The sequence below is a fragment of the Mercurialis annua genome, linkage group LG1-X (assembly GCF_937616625.2).
Source record: "Mercurialis annua linkage group LG1-X, ddMerAnnu1.2, whole genome shotgun sequence".
Lineage (NCBI taxonomy): Eukaryota > Viridiplantae > Streptophyta > Magnoliopsida > Malpighiales > Euphorbiaceae > Mercurialis > Mercurialis annua.
Genome location: NC_065570.1, coordinates 73,572,789 through 73,598,504, shown reverse-complemented (window position 1 = coordinate 73,598,504; position 25,716 = coordinate 73,572,789). Strand labels below are relative to the sequence as shown.

Here is a 25,716-nt window from a genome sequence, read left to right as displayed (position 1 = left end):
TAAATTCTTAGATTTTTTACAAATAACATTTACATCCTCAAACTTTTAATATTTTCAACTTAACGATTGAAGTATTTACCAAATTTATGTTTATGAATTTTTTAAACATTTTCACCCTCTTCTTTATTTATTTTATCTATAAATAAATAAAATATATAAATTAAAACTAATTAAATAATCATCCCGTCCCCCTCGCATATGATAATTTTTTTGATAATTTTTTTAATAATTTTTTTAAATTTTTTTTCCTAGGAGGCAGCTCCTCAGGCGAGGAGCTGTTACTCCTCGTTTATGGAGCAGCAGCTCCGATGAGAAGCCACTGTTCCTCGAGGAGGAGGAGAAAAATAGAAAGATTAGCGCATAAAATTTTAATTTTTTAAATTAGTTCGTTTAATTTAATCGAGAAATTGTGTTAGAGGTGGAACGGTAGGAAAAGACAAACATATTTTAATTATTTAAAAAAACAAAAATTAATTTATATTTGAAAATTAAGTTTAATTATAACATTGACTATTTAGAATATTTTTTAAAATTTGAAAAAACAATTAAGGTGAAATGATTTAAAGTTTAAGGGTATTTTTTTTTAAAGTGAGAATTTAAATAGACTTTTAACCTACTAATAGATATGGTTTCACATTATATGGCACGCCACATCAGCGCCACATAAACACAAGCATGTGTCAGTTGAGGCTTGGACAAAATTGAAACGAAATCATGCATTTCGGGACAAATTGGATAAAATTGAAAAGTTTGGACTTTTGTGAACTTTCTTCAAAGGTTTGGCCTTTTTTGGTTATTTAGCCTTTTTTTTTATAAATTTGAATCACAATACAGTCGACGCTCTAATAATTAATATACATGGTGGATCAAAAATTTATTAATTATTAGAATTATTAATTTATTGAATTTGTATAGAAAAAATTATAAAAAATATAATATATTTGGGGTTTTTGACGGATTTGTTCCTACAGAATTTAAAAATTTCCAATTTTGTGTCTGTCTTAAAAAAATTTCTAATTTTGTGTCTGGGCCCACCCAATCCGCATTCTCAAAATGCGGGCAATCCGCAATATAAGAATGCGGATTGTATGCAAACTATTTGGTAAAAATAATGTTTCAATCCTTAACTTAAACCAATAATTTATTAATTCCTTCTTATTTTTATCTTTATTACAATATGAAATATGGTTAATAATCTTTTCAATCCTTCATTTCTTTAACTTACATAATTTTTCATACAAACTTTTTTTAACTTAATAATCAAATATTCGATTAAACTCAATTACTTACGTATTATTTACGTGTAAAATTAATTTATAGGTGTCTTACAAAGTAGGTCGTAATTATACAAATGAACTTTTTTTTTAATTTTACAAATACCTTTTTCGGTTTCCAATTTTGGTTTTTTCGGTTAGGTCGACCGAACCGACCAATTGCACAGCCCTATTTTTCAGTTTTTAATAATTTATTCTTTTTATAGATTTTTTTCCTATATTTTTTTATAGTGTAACAATAGTGTATATATAGTGTTTTTATAGTGTATTTATAGTATATTTATGACATTTTGCAGTGTTTTTATAGTCTATACCATGAAAACATTGCAGATACACCATAAACATTGTAAATGCACCATAGATATACCAAAAAACGGTAGAAATAAACCAAAAAAACATAGATATCCCGAAAACACCAGAAATACACTATAAATACACAAAAAATACACTAAGACAATATTATAAAATTACTACAAAATCTGTAGCAATAAAACACATCTATGAATAAGAGAAAGACAAAATAAATAATTATATGAATAATATAACAATTTTATAAACAAAAAATTATAGATCTACAATAATTTATTTACAAGATGTTTAAATCATTACAAAAAAACCTAAAAAATTACACAAATCTAAAAACGAGTCGAGAAATCCATAGCGCGAATTGAAGAGACGAACAGACTAGTGCAAACAGAAAAACGTCCGGAAACGACGAGAAATCCATCGGAAGTAGAACGGAAGCGCGAACGGAAAAGACGAACGGAAAAGTAACCGGAGGAGATAAACTGAAAATCAAACGGAAAAAAAAAGAAGAAGAAAAGAGAGAAATTTAAGAAAGAGTAGGGAGAGGAGAGAGAGAAAAAAGACTGGTTATGTAAAAGTTTAACCTAACATGAGATAATGCTTCTATACATAATGGACAGTGTTTTAAAAATCGAACCGGTGAGGCCACCAGTTTCCGGTTCAACCGGTTTAACCGGTTTAGTGACCGGTTCAACCGGTTTAATAAATTTAAAATAAATTGAAAAAATTATGGTTCACCGGTATTTTACCGGTCCAATCCGATTCAACACCCGGTTTTTTACCGGTTCATACCGGTCCAATCCGGTTCAACCCGGTCCAATCAACAAATCCGGTGTTTGCCTTTTCAGACCGGACCACTGACCGGTTCGCGATTCAATCGGTCCGACCGGCCGGTCCGGTCCGGTTTTTAAAACACTGATAATGGGTACTTTTGTAAATAAGTTATAAAAATAGATAACGTAGGAAATAGGGGAAGGATGCGCCAAAATGTTGTAAATATTTTGCCAACAATAGATATTTAAAAAATAGTCCCAATTTATATTCGTAGACCTAATATTAATATTATAATATAAAAAAAATACACTTCACAATCACTCAATCCAAAAGCAATAGCTTTGTATTTATCTCGAAAAATATGAACTTGATACTACAAAAAATAATTGCCAAGAAGCTGTATTCATATAATAAAACAACTTCTAATATTTTTTTGTACTAGACATATGAGAATTCTTTTATTTTAGTAAATAATTAAGCTAAGTGTTGGATTACACTTTTATGTCCACATATAAATTGAATTATATATATATATATATATATATTTCTTTAAAAAAAAATCTCTAATAATTAATATTCATATAGAATATATATTAAATTGTATTATTTATTAAATAATAGAATTATTAATTATTCGACGTGGAATGAAGTTGATTCTCTTAATTTTCTATTAATTATTAAAATTGTTAATTTATTAAATATTAACTATTAGAAAGTTTACTGTATAATTTTTGTGATAAAAAATAATTACGCGGACATCATAATACATATTTTTCAATGTTCAGAGTCATATATCAGCATTTTTTTATAAAAAGTTATGTAAATATCCAAATTATAAAAATATTAATTTGTATTGAAAACTATTATAATTAAAAAAATTATGTTAGAATTATAAAGATTTAAGTAGCAATTTGCCGCTTCAACTTGTAAGCAATGGGCAATTAACACATAAATTAACTTTGTTGGCAAATCAATACACGAACTTGGTGATTATAAGCAATTAGCCCATTTTAACAAATTAACTTACAAGTTAAGGGGACAAATTGCCAATTTAGGATACAATTAACTCACAAATTAAAGGGGCTAATTACCAAAATGGGGCAAATCGCCCATAATCACCAAGTTCGTGTACTGATTTGTTCACAAAGTTAATTTATGTGTTAATTGCCCATTGTTTACAAGTTGAGGGGGCATATTGCCACTTAAGTCGAATTATAAAATAAATTACTTTACTTGATTGGAGGTAAGTATTTAGTTGAAGGGTTAACTTTTCTTTCACTAAAGAAATAACTTTTCAAAAAAATCTTATTAAATTCTAGTTTTCCTGTTAAATTGATGCAAAATATAATTATAAAATTTAATTACTTTACTAGTTCAAAGTATTATTATTTTTAAAATATAATTAATTAATAATAAAATATAATTTTTTAAAAAGTTGGTAAGTAAATTAAGTAAAATAATTATGTATTTCCTACATACTAATTTGATGGATAATTGATTGTATAATTTTGAATAAAATGTTATGATTTACTTTGCAATTACTCCTAAATTGAAAGTATAGTATGACCAAGCTTTAAATTGGCAATCGTCCAAAATGTTACTGGTTTCTTTTTATTTTATCAATTGCTACAACGTAAAAAAATATAGGCCTAATTATTTAAAAGACTCCAATCTTATAATATTTTTTTGTTTATATCCTGACCTAGAAAAAGTTCATTTGTACCCTTTTTTTGATTTTTCATTTTCGTCTCTACCCTAAAGAGCTAATTTGACCTCTTTTTATTTGAAAAAATATTCAAAATGATCCTTTATATTTAGCTTATATTCTAATTAAACATTAATGTTATTAATCATTTATAATATTTTCATCTTTTAATTAATTTAATTGTCAAAAAATTTAATTTTAGGGTAGAGATGAAAACGAAAAATCTAAAAAAGGGTACAAATGAACTTTTTCTTAGGTGAGAGTATAAACGAAAAAATATTATAAAATGGGTTTTTTTTTTAAGTAATTAGGCAAAAAAAATAAATCAATGAATCTACGGCTGAATTTAACCATCAAGAAGGAAAGTTTGTAAGAGAGAGAGACTAGAAGCTTCCACAGTTTTCTTTGCTTTTCCTCCTTCCCCCCAAATTTGGGTATTTTCTGTAAACAAAATTAGGGTTTCAGTTTTTGTCTTCCCCAGGTTCAAGAATTCTTAGGACTTTTAAATCTAAAAACGCACATTTGATCTACATTTTTCTTACCGAATTCCACTCAACTCATCCTCGTATATAAGCGGAGCGAACGAAGCTTCGATTTGAGTTAAGCATGGCGGAGCACTTGGCTTCAATTTTTGGGACGGAGAAAGACCGCGTTAACTGTCCATTTTATTTTAAGATCGGAGCATGTCGCCACGGAGATCGTTGCTCTCGCCTTCATAACCGCCCCACAATATCTCCAACCCTCCTCTTATCTAACATGTATCAGCGTCCCGACATGATTACCCCTGGCGTCGATGCCCAGGGCCAGCCCATCGACCCTCGAAATATCCAGCAACATTTCGAGGACTTTTACGACGATATTTTCGAGGAACTCGGCAAATTCGGTGAGATCGAGACCCTCAACGTTTGTGATAATCTCGCTGACCACATGATTGGCAATGTTTATGTTCAGTTCAGGGAGGAAGACCAGGCTGCCGCTGCTTTGCAGGCTTTACAAGGTCGATTCTACTCCGGCAGACCAATCATTGCTGATTTTTCTCCTGTCACTGATTTTCGTGAAGCAACTTGTAGGCAGTATGAGGAGGATAATTGTAACCGTGGTGGTTATTGTAATTTTATGCATGTGAAACTGATCGGAAGAGATTTAAGAAGGAAGCTGTTTGGAAGGTATCAGGGATATAGAGCTAGCCGGAGCAGGAGCCGGAGCCGGAGTGTGAGTCCTTCAAGGCACAGAAGGGATAGGGATTATCGTGATAAGCGTGAGAGAGATTATAGGGACAGAGACCGCGGGAATGGACGTAGGAGTGGCGAAAGACATGATAGAGATAGTGGTAGAAGAAGATATGGTAGTCCCAGGAGCAGAAGCCCTGTCAGGGAAGGTAGCGAAGAACGCAGAGCCCGGATTGCACAGTGGAACAGAGAGAGGGATGAGAAACAATGAGGAAGAGACCATTTTCCGCTTTTGTTACTATTTGGTCTGGGAGTAGGCATGTCTTTTGGCTTATTTCTTATTGGTAATGTTTCTAGGCTCAGTTCAGTTGTATGGTTTATGCTCTTTGAAACTCTTTGGATATTTGAATCCCTGTGGCATTCATTCCGAAGTCTGAAACTTTTCTTTTGACTGTTAATATTGTGGTGTTAGTTAAAGTAGTGGTATAGCTTTCTGATGGGTGCTAGTTAGTTGTTGTTCTACTTACTTGATGTTTAAGTGTTCAAGGTGCTTTCATCCTGCTGTATAGCTTTTCCTTTGTCTTTGTATCTGTAGTGCTGCGCATTTAATGGCGCTTCATTATTTTTACTTAAAGATGAAGCGCAAAATGAAGCGCTGCTATATATATTTATTCTCCTGATGGTCCGGTTGGCTCTTATGTTGGCTTATATCTCTGGAGCTGCTAGAGTGTGATTGAATGCAATTTTGAATTAAATATCTATTAACCAAACTGTTGTTGGATGAATTTTTTGCCAAATCCCATCGTCCTATCTGCTGTAGTTTTATGTGGTTCTTGTTAGTGGAATTTGCTCTCTTAGACTTACATGGAATCCTCGGTGTACATGTTGAAGTAGATTTTGACTTTTGGAGAAACATTTGATTATAGAGGCTTGTCTATTCCTTGCCTCTTAGAGGTTGTTGAACAATATTGGATACCTAATAGATTCTGAATAGGAAAACTTTTGCATTTGTATGTCATTAGGTCTAGTATTAGACTTGTTCAAACTGGACAAATTTCTGCTGCTGTATGGTATGTTACCTAATAGCTTGGCCTTGTTGTATGGTTTGTTTTCGTTCTCTACATGGTAGACCTTGTTGGCTCCCGGTTATTTAAGATAAAGTAGGTTTAAAAACTTATTGTTATTTACTTTTGTTGGTTCTGGAAAGTGTGTTTGTAAGTAAGACACTAGTCAATATAGATCTGTAATCTATGAATCTTGTTTTAGACGTTAGAGTAATTTTTGAGCCTTTGATTCTCTGTTTTGGCTGATACTATATTTCTAGGATATGGATATGGAAAATATCAAGTGTTAAATAGGCAATTTAAAGCCATGCTGCCTGAAGCTGATATTACTTGCTGCTTGTTAGGAGCCTCTCCTCACCCCTTGAACAATATGTTGTGGTGCTTATGCTTACTGTGAATGAAATGGTACTTGGAAGGTGCCTGGAAAACTTGTGAACCTATAAATGTGTTTGATACTTGTTTATTGTTGCAAACGTATTGACTATCATACATAGCAACAGTCTTTAAGTAGTTATTTGTAGTATAGGATTCATTTAGAGCAGCTTTTCAAATGGTTCTCATTCTTGACTTTAACTTTACCTTTTGGTCTCCAATTCTCATCATGTAGCAAGGGATTTCATTCCTTTTATATGTGAAGCATACCACCGCTTATGTTATATTATCTTGTTCTCATTGGTTATTTTTGATACTTTGATTGTTAGAAGACTTATTTTTGTATGATAAGGTCCCATCTGTTTCCATACTCTTTTCAAGTGTAAGATTTCTAATGTTTATTCCTTTTTGTAGCTAGGCAATGTTAGTATATGGCTTGAAGAATATGTACATGATTTAACGGTAGCTGGGGATGAGTGTTACTTGATAAATGGAATGTTTGGGTTGTTTTATGTTGGGTAGTGGTAACTCTTTTGCTTGCTATTTAGCTCTATCGAATGTACCTGCAGTCACCGTTTCTTTTGAGCAGTGTATAGGTAAGCAGTAAGGATTTACAGCAAAAGGATAACCCGGAAGTGGTGTACTGTACTGTACTGTGACTGTGAGGGAGTATGATTATAATTTATTTAGACCTCATGTTTTGCAGTTTCACAAGGGCCATACTAATTCTTATTTTGTTTATCCAACAATCTTTTTAGGATCTCTGAATTGTGCTAGCTGAACACTGGATGGTCACCAGAAGGTCATACTGCTCTCTTCTTTCTCTCCATCTTTTTTCTTACTGTTTGAAATTGAGGATTGAATAATGACCACTATTGTGACCTAGAATGGAACAATGGTTTTCTTCACTTTTTGGTCCCACTGTTGATCAACTTCATAAAATGTATAAGATGCTGTTTTTGTACTCAATTAAATTGGTAAATTACTTGGTGACGACTGCAAACGCCATCTCCCAACAATTCTTATTTTGTTTATTCTATTTGGCAATTCAACTTTTTAGGTGGAGGGCAAACGCCATATCCCAACAATTATATGCCATATTTCAAAAATTAGATAATTATAATTTTTATTTAAAGTAAATTAATATATATATTTATTTATTAATTTAATATAATAAAAATAATTTAAACATTAAATCGGTGATATAAAGACGGATTGCACCAGCCCGTCAAACCGAGAACTAGATCTGGTCCGATCTTGGGTCAAAACTTTAGACTAATCGTCCACCTATTTTTGATCGGCTTTGACAAGCGCTTTATGGCTTTACATCGCCGATTAGATCCAAATAAAGTTTTAAAAATAAAATATACTTATTAAATGTGTATTTTTGAGGTCGATTCAATTGATCATTTGCTAATTGTATAAGTATGTAGTATTTATTAAAAAGAGTCAATTCCAATAAAATATTAAAAGTTTGTCGCGTTTGTCAATTATAATGACATTTTTAAAAGCCGACATTAACCTGTTGTAGCATTTGTTTATAGGCATTTTTTTTGAATCAAATTAATTTTTTTTACCAATTTGTCCTGCACGTCACTACCAACTTAGCAAATAGCTGATGTGGTAATACCTCTCATTCAACACACGACAAATCACATGACAAGTAAACGAAATTGAAACTCAATTTTTAAATTAAATTAATTAATTATATTTATTATAAAATGTGTATATATATAATTAATATTTCTTAATTATTTAATTAAAATAAATTTAATTAAATCTAATTTTTTTGAGAATAATTAAATCTAATTAAATCTCGATTTATCTAGAGAATTTATTTTTATTCCAAGATGAATTTTATTCTAAAATTTTAGTCCCTTTCGGACTCTGATCGCTGCTGCCCTTTTCCAGTCCCACTCTTGGCGGCCATCCAAGGAATAATGTTATGTCGGCCTTGATTTATAATGTAGAAGACAGTTTAGAAGACGAGCTGCTCTTAATTTATTAAAGTTAATTTATTTTTATTTGATAGTCGACCTCCTGCTAGCTCTGAAACAGCTCAGGTTCCTTTTTGGTTTCCTCCTCCAGCTTCTTTGCTGAAATTTAATTTCGATGGTGCATATCGGGTATTAACCAAGCAAGGGGTTGGAGCTTGTGTTGGATGAAATAGTCAAGGGAAAGCTATCTCTTCATGCACACAGCTCTTTAACCACATTACTTCACCGGCTATGATTGAAGCCTTAGCCCTTCGAGAGGCTATTCAACTGGCGGTTCGTCTCCAAGTAAGAAACCCAATTTTCGAAGGTGATGCAAAGAATATCATTGATGCTATGCGCTCCGACGCTCCCATTAACATAGATTGTGAAGTTATTTTGGATGATTGCAAAGCAATTAGTAGAAGTCATGGCTTTAGTTGTTTTAATTTTGTATCTAGAGATTGTAATGGGGTGACTCATTCGATAGCCCAAAAAGCCCTTAGAGAACCGCATTTTTGTAATAATTCTCTAGCCTAATTGGCGTGACTAGATTCGAGACTGTAATAGTCGATTATCAATGAAGATGTTATATCTTTCCGGGAAAAAAAAAACAAGTTCAAACACTTGAATGAATAAAAAAAGTTATAGACACCTAAATAGGATATTTTAAAAAGTTGAGATCCGTTGGGTGCATATTTTTTCATAAAAATAAATAACATCCTGCCTTTCTTAAAAAAAAAAAAAAAAACACGTCGTGCCTAAATGTCAATAAAGCGTATTTCTATTGGTGGAGTGATAACATCGCAAGAGGAGGAATCCTCTGTTAAATGTAAGCGGACAAAAAAGAATGTAACTGCTCTATAATACGGCCACGTGGGAGAAGCACTTATACAATTGGTTATTGAAGCCGGGACCTTTGACACATAGGCGTACGATGAACATAGTAAAAGCGCGTGACGGTTTCTTATCCTGAAAGGAATCTACCCTCTTCCTGCCACCTTCCTCATACCCATCTCTATTTATAATCATTAATCAACCATCCTCCTGCTAAATCAAAATTTACTAGATATTTTTTGTTTGTAAATAGGTGTTTTAAATTGGTAGCAATTTTCTAGCATATTTTATACATTTGATATGGGAGATACAGAAGATGACATATTTAAACAAGTGAATTTTGATGACCTAGGGGAAATCGATTGGGGCTGCATATTTGATGAATTACCTTCTTTAGCCACCGAATCGTCATCGTCGCCTGAAGATGTACTCACCTCTTCCTCTGATTCGCTATCTACATGGATTGGGCAGGTGGAAAGCATGTTGATGAACGACAACGACAATTTAGAAGCGGCGGACGCGGAGCCACCTAATCAAAATTGCGATGAGTTTTTAGCTGATCTATCAGTTGCTGATGATGCTCATGTTGCTCTTCTTCACAAGGATTCGAGTGTTTCCGATGGTCCTTATGAGACGGATAAGGAGGGCGAGAAGATAGTTGATGATGGTAAGGTAGACAACGATAGTGAAGACCCCGACGGTCCTATCTCTAAGAAACTGAGAAGGTATTAATTTTCTAGTATAAAGACTTTAATCGTGATTCTTTGTTATAATGTGTTACTTTAGGGTTTTGGATTTTGGCATTTTTCAGATGATTTTAATTTCATTTATGTGGATGCTACTAGTTGTTATATTATTTCGATGATAAATATTTTTATTCTTCTTGGTCTACTTGAAGATTTATGTTATACTGAGTAATGGCTGTTTGTATAGTATATCAGCTCTGAAATTGGGGAAGTTAAATAATTTGTCTGATTTTATAGGCAGTTGAGAAATAGGGATGCCGCGGTTAGATCAAGGGAGAGGAAGAAGATGTATGTGAAGGATCTGGAGATGAAGAGTAGGTATATGGAGGGGGAATGTAGAAGACTGGGGCGGTTGCTTCAGTGTGTTATCGCTGAGAATCAAGCTCTGCGTCTTGGATTGCACAGTGGCAATGCATATGGTGTCACTTCGACCAAGCAGGAGTCTGCTGTGCTCTTGTTGGGTATGCATCATAACCTTTTTTGGCCATGCTTGTGCTTTATGTTTTGTGTTCAGGAGGTAAAAGAGATAGAATTCATGCGCATATCTTGCCAAAAGGCTGAGCATTTATTTAATTCTTCAAACAAATCAAAATGAGATGTGTCTTATTATACATTTCAAATAAGCATATGAAGAAAGTTTTTGGCCAATTCTGCTGCTCCTTTGAGACGAACATTACTGAATAAAGCTTATAGAACTACATGTATGTTAACTGTGTGATGCTTGGTTATCCTAATCAGTGTTGTTATTTGGTGTCATATTTTCAGAATCCCTGCTGCTGGGTTCCCTGCTTTGGTTGGTGGGCATCATGTGCCTATTCACCCTGCCCACGGTGCCTCAGTTAACGCTGGGGGTACTTGTGCCCGAAAATGTGGAAAAGAAAAGACTAGAAAGAGGAGCAGGAAGTAAGATGTTTATGCAGTCTTTGTTGAAGAGTAGGAAATGTAAAGCGTCGAGGACAAGAATGAAAGAAGGATCTCTGTCTTTGAAGTCTTGTTAGGAGGCTTCTGTGCATCATGCTTTTTGATGGAATGGGGAAAGTTGTAATAAATAATCAAAACTGTTGGATTGTTTTGATGAGCTAAAGCAGAAATATTTTCCCCTGTGCTGACTATTTGTTTTGATTATATGTTAATTATTGTATTCGCTTTTTGGAGGTGAAATTTGTGGTTTGCGTGATGACTGAACAAGCCGCTATAGCAAGAATATCCTGCTTGGCATATTCGTACATTAGTAGATAGCATTATGCTCCCGCCTTCCTGTCACGCTCAACTTTCAGTCAGTTTTACCAACTGACCCTTGCTTAGCTATGTATTACATAGATTTCTCATAAATCTAGAACAAAAAATGCACAAAGTACGAACCTATTTCAAAGCAATATCTCTAGATGCTCATCAAAATTTCCTATGACTTTCTTCCTTAACTAAACTGTGTTCAGCAGCTTCTATATTGTGGGCTTTAGACTTTTTTTTTACTGTGGGCACATTTACTGTGGCTGTTAATTATATCTTTTACCAACAGGCTTTTTATAAAGTTTATCTTCCAATTAGTTTAGATAGTTGATGGTTCATAGTGGCAGTTTATTCCATTTATTTAAGAATCGAATCAGATTGGTCGGTTCAACCAATTGATTCAGTGGTTTTCTAAAAATTGAGACCAAAAATAAAGTTCAGTATCTCAGAATCGAAAAAATATTTGTCGACTTTTTTATTTAGTAATTTAAATATGATCTACATTTGCTAATTAGTCTTGTCCCTTTTATACATAGATTAAAAAAACATTTATTATCTTTATGTTATTTCATGTTTTCCCTCTATTATTTGAAATGATTAAATGAAGGGTGATGAAACTATTAAAATTGAAATCTTAAAATGGGACGTATAATTTTAGTGTAAAATAATTCTTATTTAGCTGGTTTAATATTCATATTTGTGTGAAAACCCCTTGATTCAACGCTGAACCAATAGTCACACTGTGTTGAGTTGGGATTTTAAAACACTGATTTAATCATAAAAGAGGTAGAGGGCAATTTTGTAATACACAGAGAAGTGCGTCGTAATAAAGCATAAAAAAGAGGGGCGAAGTGGTGCGTTGGTTGTGTCGCCGAGTCGTCTGATTTTCGCTTTCACCCCCTCCCCCTACCTATATAAAGCAGGTTAAAATAAAAAAAACGAAAGAAAAAGCAGCTCTTGGCTTCACCTACTCCTTCACTATCACTACTCTCCACCAACAGCGCCATCGCCATGGATTCCGATTTCGGCTTTCCCAGAGAACTCTCTGATCTTCAAAAGCTCCGATCTCTTTACCAGCCTGAGCTCCCTCCCTGCCTCCAGGTTCTTCTTTTCACCTACTCCTTGTTTCTCTATTACATTGGGATACACTCTTCCTTTTTTCTTTCACATCCTCAGTCTTACTTAATGGAACATCTCCACTGCATTTTCACCTGTTTTCTTTTCTTGCTGCTTAGATCTGCTTATTCATGACTAGATCTTGCTGATTCCATTGAAGTTGATTTAATCTTGTGATTTTTTTAATGCTAAATTGAAATCATTTCCTATTTCACATTGTACAGGGCACGACTGTTAGAGTGGAGCTTGGAGATGCAACTATGGCGGCAGATGAAGCTGGTGCCCACACCATAACTCGATCCTTTCCCCTCACTTATGGTCAGCCTTTGGCCCACTTCCTTCGAGCAACTGCTAATGTGCCTGATGCTCACATCATAACTGATCATCCAGCTAAGAGGTATCTCTGATTTCTTTTCTATTTCTGTCCAGTCTGATTTTCTCAAACTCAACTCTTCTATTGCAATTTACATATTCTATCTATCTATATCTCCTATTTAACAGATACTATTTGTTCTACTTTCTTTACAGGGTAGGAATAGTCTTCTGTGGTAGACAATCTCCAGGAGGTCATAATGTTATATGGGGTCTTTTCAATGCTCTTCAAATCCACAACCCTAACTCCACTTTACTTGGATTTCTAGGTAATCCACTTTAATATCTCCTCTAATTTCAACTCTATAATTCTCTCCTTCTCAATTCCTAGGTACCGGACACTGTATTTTTTTTTTAAATTTCTGGCAGATATTCTATTCTTTTTCGTCTTATTTCTCGAGGTTGAGAAAGAAAAAGAAAAAAAAGATCCTCTAGGTTTTGCATCTTAATTAGTCATTGTTCTATGAGAACTACCCTCATGGGCTAATAATGGACGCACTGCATGTACCATGGCCTGGTTTAGTACTTTCAATTGCTTTAAAATCCTCGATATATGCACATACACTTTTAGCATGCAGAGAAACATGTCTACAGTATGTTTGTCTGTGTATATGTATATTCTCATTAGTTGTCGGCTTTGAGTAAAGCATGTTAGTTTTTCTTCAAAAAGAATGCTGTTTAATTTTGTGTTGGCTGTTTATGTGGACAGGTGGCTCTGAAGGTTTGTTTGCCCAGAAAACTCTTGAGATCACAGATGACATTCTCTCAACTTACAAAAATCAAGGTAGATTATAATTTTTTGCTTATTGAGATATTCGGTTTTGCACAGCATCCGACTTGACTGATATGTATTTTGACTGCTTGATGGAAGGGGGTTATGATTTGTTGGGACGGACAAAAGATCAAATAAGAACCACCGAGCAAGTTAATGCTGCACTAGCTACTTGCAAAAATTTGAAATTGGATGGTCTTGTTATCATTGGAGGTAAGATTTGTTTTCAGCAACTAAGAGATTACTTGCACACAGAAATCCGGATTAAATGCTACTTGTTGTTTTTCTTTTTCACTTTTGAAGGGGTTACTTCAAATACAGATGCTGCCCAGCTTGCAGAGACATTTGCTGAGGCTAAGTGCCCAACTAAGGTAATATTTTTGCATCTACTAGATCAAGAATAAATAGCATCACACAATACATATGTTTTTTCTGATGCTTCTCTCGAAATTATACGCTGTGCAACTTAAGCTATTCCCTGGCAAGTCAATTAAATGAATTTGAGGTTTTCAGGTGGTTGGCATTCCTGTTAGTGTTACTATGTCTTTTATGATGCTTCTCACAAAATTATATGCTGTGGGATTCATTGGCAAAGTCAATTAAATGAATTTGAGTTTTTCAGGTGGTTGGCGTTCCTGTTACTTTAAATGGAGATCTCAAGCATCAATTTGTGGAAACAAATGTTGGGTTTGACACAATTTGCAAGGTATTGGGGTAATGGTGTTTGCATATAACTCATGCATAAAATAAATAAATTCCTTATTATGTTTTAAGAATTTCTGCCAAAGTTGAATTTTATTTTGAAAGGGGCTGAATTTATTTTGTGCCTTCCATTTTTTTTTTATCATCCTTTTCAATAGGTGAAATTTTATTTATTCCCTTTTCATTTTCCAAATGTTTCCTGATACCATAATGTTTTTTTTTCTTCTCTGTTTCTCCTTCTACTCCTGAGATAAAACTCAATTTCCTCATATACAGGTCAACTCACAGCTCATTAGTAATGTCTGTATTGATGCACTCTCTGCAGAGAAGGTAACAACTTAAATTATCTCTGATTTAATGATGACAGATTAATTCAGTCACAGTTGTATCAATAAATGATATTGTGCCTCAAAAACTTAAATGGAGGGTATGATATTTTTATATATCTTTTCTGCTCACCCCAGCTAAAAAGCAACAGTCAGCACTTATCCCTACTAATATTATGCTGAATAAGGATCAAACGGAATATTAGAAGCTGTTCTCTTTCTATTTTTTTTTATGAGTTGATGCTTTGCCTTTACTTTTAGATGTTTAGTATCTTTCATTCTGATGACCCTATAATTTATCTCATCTTCTTTTACAGTACTATTATTTCATCCGCCTCATGGGCAGAAAGGCATCACATGTAGCTTTAGAATGCACACTCCAGTCTCATCCAAATATGGTTAGTGTAATATGTTTTGGAATTTTTTGTTAGAAGATTTGGTCTAATAGTTCATTTGAGTTTACGGTATCTATTTTTATTACTGGATTTATTCTGGATGCGTTTTTTCATAGGTTATTCTTGGTGAGGAGGTAGCTGCATCAAAGCTTACTCTTTTTGACTTGACGAAACAAGTGTGCGATGCTGTCCAAGTTAGGGCAGAACAAGGTTTGGATAATATAGCTTTCTTCATTTAATTTTGCTGGTAATTTTCATCCAATTACCTGAACTAAATTACATGTATCAGACAAGTATCATGGGGTCATTCTACTGCCAGAGGGGCTTATTGAAAGCATTCCTGAAGTGTATGCTCTCCTGAAGGTAATCTTTGCAACTAAACGACGGCCCTCTTTTGTGACGCAATGTATATATCATGTTTAATATGTTTATATATATAGGTAAATTAGTTATTATATAGTATATTTAACATTGCCTTTTCATTGTCATACCATGCCATAAGTAGTATCTTTTCTTTGTGTGCAAAGCTCATAATGGTTTTATGCAACTCTCAGGAAATACATGGTCTGCTAAGACAGGGTGTTGCCCCCAATAACATTTCATCTCAGCTCTCACCATGGGCATCTGCTTTGTTTGAATTTTTGCCACCCTTTATCAAGAAACAGGTTTGGATATCCCTCTTATCTGAACATCCATCTAGTTATGCAACTCGTGGCTATGTTATCCATTTAAAGTTTCATGTTATATGTGGCAGGTGCTCCTCTACCCTGAATCAGATGACTCAGCACAATTATCCCAGGTAATTAGATTTACCAATGAGAAGAAAGTTTCTTCATACTTTCTTTACATTAATGAACCGTGATATTATTATTCTTTTGCCCTCCCAGATTGAGACAGAGAAACTTCTTGCACATCTTGTGGAGGCAGAAATGAACAAACGCCAGGTAGGTGGCTCTCCAGTTACTTGTGTTCATGATTATTGCTTTATATTCATTTTATGTTATTTTTGGCATGCTGTGTTCTCTTCAGCTTTGTGAATGCAACATGAATTTTCTTAGTTAATGTTCATTTTGTTGGAATAAGGATTTCTTGAATTCTAAGAAAGAAACACTTATGTAATTTTGGAACCATAATGACCAGCCCGTGCTTCACCAATTCAATGAACAAACCCTACAACATAGAAATTCCAATCACTTGAAATTGCAAGGGAAAATATTGATTCTTCCCTAATCTTCTATGCTTTCCTCAAACATAATGCTTTTATTTGTCCTGTCCTTCCACCCTTTGATTTCTGAAAGAAACTTTTGATGGATTCTGCTTATCTTTTTCCTTATGTTCACTTTCCAATGTTTAAGTAATGTTTTAAACTCATATCTATTACTGGTATCATGTACTGAATACTTGAATGTCCAACAGAAAGTAGTGTGTTTGCAAGTTGAAAATAAAGTGAATGAGAGTTTGTTATAATGATTGAATGATATTTATACATGTGCTTGCATATCTAATACAGTTTTGTGTTCTGTTGTTGCTTTGCAATATGCTATCGGAAGTAAAATGTAATAATGGCTGCAGTCATATTCGATTTATATTTCATTTTGAGTTATGTTTTGCTTGATTAGATCATGTAGTCAGGCTCTTTTGAATTTCTTTTGCAGAAAGAAGGCACATACACGGGGAAAAAATTCAATGCCATCTGCCACTTTTTTGGTTATCAGGCTCGGGGTTCCTTGCCATCAAAATTCGACTGTGACTATGCCTATGTATGTTCAAACATGACCATTTTATTATACAATATTAATTGTTTAGGTGACCTGCAACAAATTTCGTAGGTTCTTGGACACATCTGCTACCATATTTTAGCAGCTAACTTAAATGGTTACATGGCAACTGTAACGAATCTGAAGAATCCTGTGAACAAGTGGCGCTGTAGTGCTGCTCCGATCACAGTTAAGCTCTACTATTCTAACTCCTTGCATATTATGTAGTCAAGTTCGTGGTTAATTGGTATTGCTTGGTATAATTTATATTCTCAACTTCCCTGAGATATCTGGTGTGAATTCTTAGGCAATGATGACAGTGAAACGCTGGGCTCAAAGTCCAGGTGCCACCTCAATTGGAAAACCTGCTATTCATCCTGCCACTGTGGATTTGAAGGGCAAAGCATATGAGTGAGTTATCTTTAGCTCTTTACATCCATGAAAAACTTCTGAAATTCTAGTGGTGTTGAAAACAAGTATTCATGATATGAAGTCCAGGGGGCCCTTGCTGATTTTACATAGCTCATTGCTTGTATTGCAGGCTTCTCAGACTAAATGCAACCAAGTTTTTGATGGATGATCTGTACAGAAATCCCGGTCCCCTTCAATTTGATGGTCCTGGTGCTGATGCTAAGCCAATAACTCTGTGTGTTGAAGACCAGGATTACATGGGCCGGATCAAAAAATTACAGGAATACCTTGACAAGGTCTTTACTTGACTCTATTCTCTCAACTCTGTAGTTGGTAGTTTCATACAAGATGTGAACTATTAAATGTGCCAGAGTAAAAATGATTTTAACCAATGTGATCTGCATGACACATTTGATAGGTATCACAAAAGACGGCAGAAGTTGGGTGTTTAGGTTTATTTGTTAAGATTTTTATATGCCTTTTTTCTTTGGTCTGTTGAAAGGTCAAAAAAAAGTCATGGAACCTATTAATTAATAATGATTTATTGCGCTCAATTTTTTTAGGTACGGACCATTGTGAAGCCAGGATGTTCACAGGAAGTGCTGAAAGCTGCTTTGAGCGTGATGGCGTCTGTGACGGATGTGCTCTCCACAATGTCTTCAACTTCGTTAAATGGGCAGACACCCCTTTAAGAGTGGAAACTATGTGTTGGTGTTTGGTGCTGATTTGAGAATCACCAAATACTAGTTCGGCTCATCATATCCTTGATTTGAATGTTGAACTGTAAGTGGTGATTGGTTAGATGACGACAATAAGCTGAGTTTAGTATGGAAAGACTACTAACTTGGATGTTTGAATTTTGAAATTACTTTATTGTCCGAAAGAGAATGTATTGTAAGTTTTGCAGAGTTGAGGTTTTCTTATGGTACCACTGTCATGGATATTTTTCTTCCTTCTCTCCCTCTTTTTCTTCTTATCTGTTTTTCTCCTCTTTTCTATTTTTTTTTGTTTTGAATTTTCTTCTTTTGGATTCTGCTTCTTCCTGGACTTTTTTTTTCATGATCATTTTCTTCTTCTTTTGAATCTCCTTCCTCTATATTCTTTTATATGTTAATCGTTTTTTAATAATTGATGATTTTGTTCGTAATTTTAAAACCAAAAATTGATAAATTCATTCTTTGTTCATATAATTGTTTAATATTTTATTTTGAATTATTTTAGATATGTTTTGGAAAATATTGACGAATTTTCTAGCACTTTTCATTTAAAATTTTGATGAATTCTTCTTATGATTTGATCTTCAAAATATCTGTCTAGCCCTATTTTAAAAATGTTTTGGAAAATACTTTTAAAAATTGTTTGAAACTATTTTTAAATTGCTTATTTTATAAACTGTTTAATAAACCATTGAAAAATATTATTTAGAAATCATTATTATAAAATAATATATGTTAACTATAAAGAATTTTTTTTAACTAGTTTGAAATTGTTTTTAGACAAAGATGTAAATTGTGGATGTTCTTGTATTTACATAATATTCTAATACAGAAAAATCTTAAATTCATTACAAATAGTGCAACAAATTAATAAAACAGTGCTCTTCACTTGACTTGCAGTGCTCTTCAGAAATTTAAAATTCATCTTCTTTGACTTTGATAGTTGAACTTGGGGATCAGGTAAATTTTTCATTCCGACCGAAAAATCATATATTTTTTCCACAATCCGTATATTTAAGATGTTTTTATTTTTGGTTTTCTTAAATAATTATGTCTTTTGGTTCGTTTTATGTTGACGAGTGTGTTTGTAGTTCAAATTTTAATATTTTAAATGATTGAAGTATATTTTAGTCTGTTTAAGATATTTTCCTGTTTCTTCGCACTGCAAATATAGTAGTAGTATTTTAGACGAGTCAAAGATGCTGCAATTTTGATAAGGCTTAATTGCTAAAAGAAAACCCACCTTTATCCTCTTTTGCAAATATACCCTGACGTAGGAATTTTTCCAATTTTACCCTAATTTGCCCTTTTATGTTTCATTGTACCCCAAAGCATTAAATTGACCTCTTTTCACTTATAAAAAAGTTTAAAATAATATTTTATTTTTTATATTATTAATAATATTAGGGTCTAAATGAAATATAGGCTAAAAATGAAGGATTATTTCAAACTTTTTCTAAATAAAAAGAGGTCAATTTAATGCTTTGGGATACAATTGAAACATAAAAGGGGAAATTAGGGTAAAATTGGAAAAATTCCTACGTCAGGGTATATTTGCAAAATAGGCTAAAGGTGGGGGTTTTAAATGATTAGGCCTTTTAATAAAGCCATTGAAATGTAGTTGAATAGAGTACCGAAAACATAGATCTTCTAAAGATTTTTAAAAATGGGGTCAAAGAGTTTTCATCATTTAAATTAGCATGTTTATCATTATCGTTAAAATTAACGTTTAAATTTCGATTTATTGTCTCGTTTTTCTAATAGATAAATTATTGAGTTTAGTTTACAATTAGATTTGTTTGTATTAACATATTTACTATATACTTTATTTGTTACATAATATCTCCATAAAAGCCGATGAATAGAGGTGGCCATGGTTCGTAATCCGCCGGTTCCGGTTCGGAACCACCGGGTCATGGTTCAAGAAATATTGAAACCGGCCCAGAACCGTTTAAGTGACGATTCCATGACGGTTCGAAACCGGCCGGTTCCAGTTTCGGGCGGTTTAGAAAACAATTTAAAGTAAAATTGAAATTTAACTATTAAAAACTTTAAAAAATAAAATACCACTTTGAGATAATATTACAAAAAATAATAAAATAGAACAAATTTTACCAACCAAAAAATATTATATATATCTTATCACAGTAATAAATTTATAATACAAATAAATAATATAATAGGGATTATTTTCCAAATACCTGTTTTGGGTAAAGTATTTACACCATTTTAACCCATCTTTTCCTCTTATCCTACATTACCTAATAAACTAACTTATTTACCAAAAATACCCACTATATAAAGAAGGCTTATTTCATTTTAGGTTAAACTTTTGCATAGCCACTTTTTTTTCTCTCTTTTCTCTCTCTTCTTTTCTTTTTCTTTTTCATTCGATTTTCAGTTTATCTCCTCCGATTACTTTTCCGTTCGTCTTTTCCGTTCGTCTTTCCGGTCGCGTTTCCGTTCGTCTACTTCCGATGGATTTCTCGTCGTTTCTGGTCGTTTTTCGTTCGTCTTTTCTGTTCGCGCTAGTCTGATCGTCTTTTCCGTTCGCGCTATGGATTTCTCGACTTGTTTTTTTAGATTTGTGTAATTTTTTAGGTTTTTTTAAATGATTTAAATATTTTGTAAATAAATTATTGTAAATCTATAATTTTTTGTTTATAAAATTGTTCTATTATTTATAAAATTATTTATTTTGTCTTCTCTTATTCATAGATTTGTTTATTACTACTGATTTTGTAAATAAAATATTGATTTATGGTGCATTTGTAATAATTTTATAGTATCTTTACGTTTTAGTGTATTTATGGTGTATTTCTGCCGTTTTTTAGTATATTTATGGTGCATTTACAGTGTTTATAGTGTATATGCAGTGTTTATGGTGTATTTGCAGTGTTTATGGTGTATTTGTAGTGTTTCATGGTTAAACCACGAAAAAACTACAAAATGCCATAAATACACTACTTATACACTATATATACACTAATTTTACTCTATATAAACACCATAAAAACACTATATATACACCACTGTTACATTGTAAAAAATAAAATAAAAAATTTCTGGAAAAAAATCTATAAAAAATAAAAATTAACACTATATATACACTAATCTTACAATATATAAAAAAACTGCCGGTCGGTTCGGTTCGGTCGGTTCGGTTGGCCGAACCGAAAAAACCGAAAACCGAAATTGAAAAACCGAAAAAGGTATTTTGGTAAATAAAAATACAAAACAGGTACATAAAGTTAGGGCAAAAAGTCAAAAAATAAAATTCAAAACTTGCAATGTAAAGTTGTAATTATTTTGGCGAAACATGTATTTAGGGAAATTAGCACAATATAATAAGATATATGTAATATATATATATATATATATAAAATTTAAAGTTAAATAAATTTTTGTCGACAGGTTCGACCCTTAAATCGTCGGTTCCGACCTGAAACTGCCGGTTCACGGTTCAAAATATTTAGAACCGGCCCGGAACCTCCATGTCTACGGTTGCGGGCTGGTTTTAGCCCGGTTTCGGGTTTGACCGGTTCCGGGCCGGTTCACGAGCTGACCCGGCCCATGGCCAAGTCTACCGATGAGGTCTATTTTAAGGCTTTTTCTTATATTCTTAAGATATCGATTTCGAGTTCCAATAGAGTAAGTTGTTTAAGAACATTTTTAAAATCTGAAAAATCTAATTATAAGCATTAATAAATTCTCCATAAACAAATCGAATGAATATGGTGAACTGCGAAGCATGGGATGATTGCTAATAATAGTATATAAATTGAATTCAATCTCCCCCAAATTGAAAACCCTCAATTAAAACTCCCAACTTTCCCTCGTTATTTCACTTTCTATACCTGCACCTGCAACCAGCTGATGTTATGATACCTTCGCTTGGACCTCAATTATCATCTGTTTGCTCCTCCGGTCAGTTTCTTTCCGTTTCTACTTGTCTTTTTCTACTGTTAGTAGAAATGTAACAATTATTCAAAAATTATCACTGGCCCTATGGGTAACAAACCCTTGAATGTTATTGAGTTTTATGACGTTGGTGCTTCTAATCCCCAAGATGACCATCATTTTGATCACCATTATCACAATGATCATCATTCTTTGGAAGGACCTTCTACTCCTCATGAAGGTATGGAATTCGACTCTGAACACTCCGCCCGCATTTTCTACAATTCATATGCCCGCCGCATTGGCTTTAGTACCAGGGTTAGTGTATACCAGCGCTCTCGCCGTGATGCCTCTATTATTTGCCGTCAAATTGTGTGTTCTCGTGAGGGCTTTCGTCGCAAGGCCACTGACCACAAGTTTAAAAGACATCGGACTATCACTCGAGTTGGCTGTAAAGCTCAATTGACTGTTAAGAAACTAACTTCTGCCAAATGGGCTGTCACTAAATTTATCAAACAACATAATCATGAACTTGTGCCTCCTGATAAAGTGCACTGCCTTCGCTCTCACAGGCATGTTTCTGGTCCTGCCCGAAGTCTAATTGATACTCTTCAGGCTGCAGGGATGGGGCCTAGTGGAGTTATGTCTGTGCTGATTAGGGAATCTGGTGGAATTAATAACGTTGGTTTTACTAAAGTTGATTGCCAGAATTATATGAGCCACACTAGGCAGAGAACACTTGGCGCTGGAGCTCAAGTTGTTTTTGACTATTTGAGGCAGATGCAGGCTGATGATCCTGCTTTCTTCTTTGCTGTCCAAGGTGAGTTTGACAATTACTCTGGAAACATTTTCTGGGCAGATGCTAATGCAAGAATGAATTATACTTACTTTGGAGATACTGTTATATTTGACACCACATACAGAACAAATCGCTATAGAGTGCCTTTCGCACCTTTTACTGGGTGGAACCATCATGGTCAGTCCGTGTTGTTTGGTTGTGCGTTAATGCTTAATGAGTCAGAATCTTCCTTTGTTTGGCTTTTTGAAACTTGGCTTGCTGCAATGTCAGGTTGTCATCCTATCTCAATCACTACAGACCAAGACAGAATCATACGGGCAGCTGTTTTGCAAGTGTTTCCTGCAACGCGCCACCGCTTTTGTATTTGGAACATTTTTAAGGAGGCCCAGGAGAGATTATCTGAGGTATACCAGTCACACCCTTCTTTTGATATGGATTTCCAAAAGTGCATAAACATGACAGATACAGTTGATGAGTTTGAGTCATGTTGGGAGTCACTTATTCAAAAGTATGACCTCAGGGATAGTGAGTGGTTTCAGTCAATGTACGATGCTCGCCAGCAATGGGTGCCAGTTTATCTTCGAGATACATTTTTTGGTGATATGTCCATGCTGCAAGGAAGCGATAGTATACATTCGTACTTTGATGGGTATATAAATGCATCTACAAATATTCAAGGGCTAATTAAGCAGTATGAAAAAGCAATTGCCACTCACTTTGAGAAGGAAGTAAAGGCAGACTATGATACAATGAATACTCCTCCACTTTTAAAAACTCCATCTCCTATGGAGAAACAGGCAGCAAATCTCTATACAAGGAAGATTTTCATGAGATTCCAAGAGGAATTAGTAGAAACACTTGCTTATGCAGCAACTGTAATTGATGACATTGGATTATCAATTACATATAGGGTGACAAAGTTTGGAGAAGAACAAAAAACACATTTTGTTACCTTCTATATTTTCGAAAAGAGAGCTAGTTGCAGTTGCCAAATGTTTGAGTTTTCGGGTATTATTTGTAGGCATATTTTGGCAGTTTTTAGGGTTACTAATGTTCTTACACTTCTACCATGCTATATCTTGAAACGGTGGACAAGAAATGCCAAAACTCAGGTTGTTTTTTATGAACATGATCGTGGGCTGGCTAGTGATTGCCAGGAATCTCTTGCTACTCGTTGCGACAATCTTCGCCGAGAAGTAATCAAATACATAGAAGAAGGCGCAGAATCATTAGATACGTATAATGTGGCAATGGATGCTCTTCATGAGGCCACAAGGAAAGTTGCTGCTGCAAAAAAACAGAATGTCGTGCATGCAAAGAATGCTCTAGTTAATGGAAGTGAGCAGCTGCAGCCATCTTGTCTGGTAAGCTCTTAAATTTAGACAAGAATTTCTCTTAGATTGGACGTGTTGTGTTGCACATGACACTCGAAGTGATTAACTCTCTTCTTTAACATATTTCTGCATCTAAGCTTCAATACGAATTACTGATCATTATTTATCTGTTAAATATGTTAAAGATGCAGCAATGGGATTATAAACTACGGATGCATAACATTTAAAAAACAACTGCATGAATATGATCTGCTGCCTTTGGTGAATTATCCTGGAATTAATTCTCATTAATTAAAATTTTCTGCTATTATGTTAGCTTATATCCGTATAATTACAGTGAACTTTCTCCCGGAAAGAGAAAGACCACATTCTCAAGACATTGCAAAAGGGTGATTATCTTATACATTCTTCCATTTATTATAGTTTTAATAAACAGTTTCTGTATTAGCACTTGGTAGTAGAGAAAGTGAGTTAATTTTGCTTCTATGCTGTGTAAACAACATATGGGCGAACCTAGAAAGTTATGCAGTTGATTACCTTCCTATGTAAGGTATTTAAACATCAGTTGGTTGGCTGTTAATTAATATGGCAATCATTTGTAACTATATATGGCATTGCTGAACAACTATGTGCTGGATACAAGGGGTAAAATTGCGAATTATGGCTATTTATGCAAATAAAGAGAACTTGACGAATGAATTTTCAGTTCTATAATATTAAACCAAGTTAGTTTTGTAGTGGACGCGGAAGCTCTGGGCATGCAGACATGTATTATGTGGTTTTGTTATTTATGTTTCTTATTGATGCACCGTTTGTTGAATTTTGTAAATGCTGTTCCTTTCATCCATTTTGCAGGTTGAGGACAACAAAATTCAGGACTTGACAGCAGAATTGGAGCATGCAAGTCAAAAATGTGAAGCATATAGAACAAAATTACTAGCTGTATTGAAAGATATGGAGGAGCAGAAGTTGAAGATATCAGTGAAGTTTCAGAGTGTGAGGTCTAATCTGAAATATTGAGCTGAAGATAAATAATTGAGCTCTGTGATTTTAATATATCATACACAGCCTTTGCTGCAATTTAGTTGGTGATTTTTGTATTTATAGTGTTGTTTAGTTTAGTTTTAGTTGAGTTGTGAGAAAAGAAAGAGGGGTAGAATATTTTAATTCCTTTGTATAGCACAGTTAGAAATTTGTAAGGGCTAGCTAGTATGCTGAGAGGAGATACTACTATGTAAATTTGTAACCTAACCGGTGAGTAGAGGAATTAGAGCAGAACAAGAAATTCTCTGGTTCAGTTATCATTGCATCTCACTTTGAAGTCACTTTGTATAAAAATTACCAATGTAGATTTGGTAATCCTTATTGGCGAGTCAACAATTGATTGATTTAACCGCCAAATAAATCGAATAATTTTAACAGAATTTGAATTAATTAAAATCTTAAAAATGATCTGAATTAGTCAGTTACTTTGATTAAATTAATTAATGTATAAAAAAATAATTATAGCGCACAGAAATTTGTTACTAAAATGTAGAGAAGTAAGGACCTAAAGCCTGTAGTTAGCAATGGGCCGATAGAATGGTACTAGCAAAGCCCAGTGATAGCACGCTCCTCCTGCGGGGGTGTTTTGGGAAACAAAAGAAGGGAATTTTTTGAATTTCGA

The 25,716-nt window shown here is 33.8% G+C and overlaps 4 protein-coding genes across 7 annotated transcripts; all 4 read left to right on the top strand.

Moving 5' to 3' along the window:
• Nucleotides 1–4,419: 4,419 nt before the first annotated feature.
• Nucleotides 4,420–5,686, top strand: LOC126684295 (splicing factor U2af small subunit B-like). Its single transcript, XM_050379475.2, has one exon. It carries the CDS (start codon nt 4,666–4,668, stop codon nt 5,497–5,499), a length of 834 nt encoding a protein of 277 aa, XP_050235432.1. The 5' UTR covers nt 4,420–4,665; the 3' UTR covers nt 5,500–5,686.
• A 3,982-nt stretch (nt 5,687–9,668) lies between these two features.
• Nucleotides 9,669–11,381, top strand: LOC126684279 (bZIP transcription factor 60). Its single transcript, XM_050379474.2, has 3 exons — nt 9,669–10,199; nt 10,458–10,681; nt 10,986–11,381. The coding sequence occupies exons 1-3, from the start codon at nt 9,775–9,777 to the stop codon at nt 11,216–11,218; spliced, it is 882 nt and encodes a 293-aa protein (XP_050235431.1). The 5' UTR covers nt 9,669–9,774; the 3' UTR covers nt 11,219–11,381.
• A 941-nt stretch (nt 11,382–12,322) lies between these two features.
• Nucleotides 12,323–18,253, top strand: LOC126684153 (pyrophosphate--fructose 6-phosphate 1-phosphotransferase subunit alpha). The gene is made up of 19 exons (XM_050379465.2): nt 12,323–12,551; nt 12,791–12,963; nt 13,095–13,207; nt 13,648–13,722; nt 13,810–13,923; nt 14,014–14,081; nt 14,333–14,416; nt 14,689–14,742; nt 15,056–15,136; nt 15,250–15,343; nt 15,423–15,496; nt 15,688–15,798; nt 15,888–15,932; nt 16,021–16,077; nt 16,789–16,893; nt 16,963–17,079; nt 17,198–17,301; nt 17,432–17,597; nt 17,865–18,253. Exons 1-19 carry the CDS (start codon nt 12,462–12,464, stop codon nt 17,991–17,993), a joined length of 1,854 nt encoding a protein of 617 aa, XP_050235422.1. The 5' UTR covers nt 12,323–12,461; the 3' UTR covers nt 17,994–18,253.
• Nucleotides 18,254–21,795: 3,542 nt separating this feature from the next.
• Nucleotides 21,796–25,351, top strand: LOC130014494 (protein FAR1-RELATED SEQUENCE 5-like). Of its 4 annotated transcripts, none has more exons than XM_050379461.2 (3): nt 21,799–22,737; nt 22,987–24,080; nt 24,906–25,351. In XM_050379461.2, the coding sequence occupies exons 1-3, from the start codon at nt 22,026–22,028 to the stop codon at nt 25,068–25,070; spliced, it is 1,971 nt and encodes a 656-aa protein (XP_050235418.1). In that variant the 5' UTR covers nt 21,799–22,025; the 3' UTR covers nt 25,071–25,351. The 4 variants fall into 4 exon arrangements, with proteins under 4 accessions (XP_050235417.1, XP_050235418.1, XP_050235415.1 ...); XM_050379458.2 differs by having other exon boundaries at nt 21,801–22,893; XM_050379460.2 differs by having other exon boundaries at nt 21,796–24,080; nt 24,388–25,049.
• The last annotated feature ends 365 nt before the right edge of the window (nt 25,352–25,716 follow it).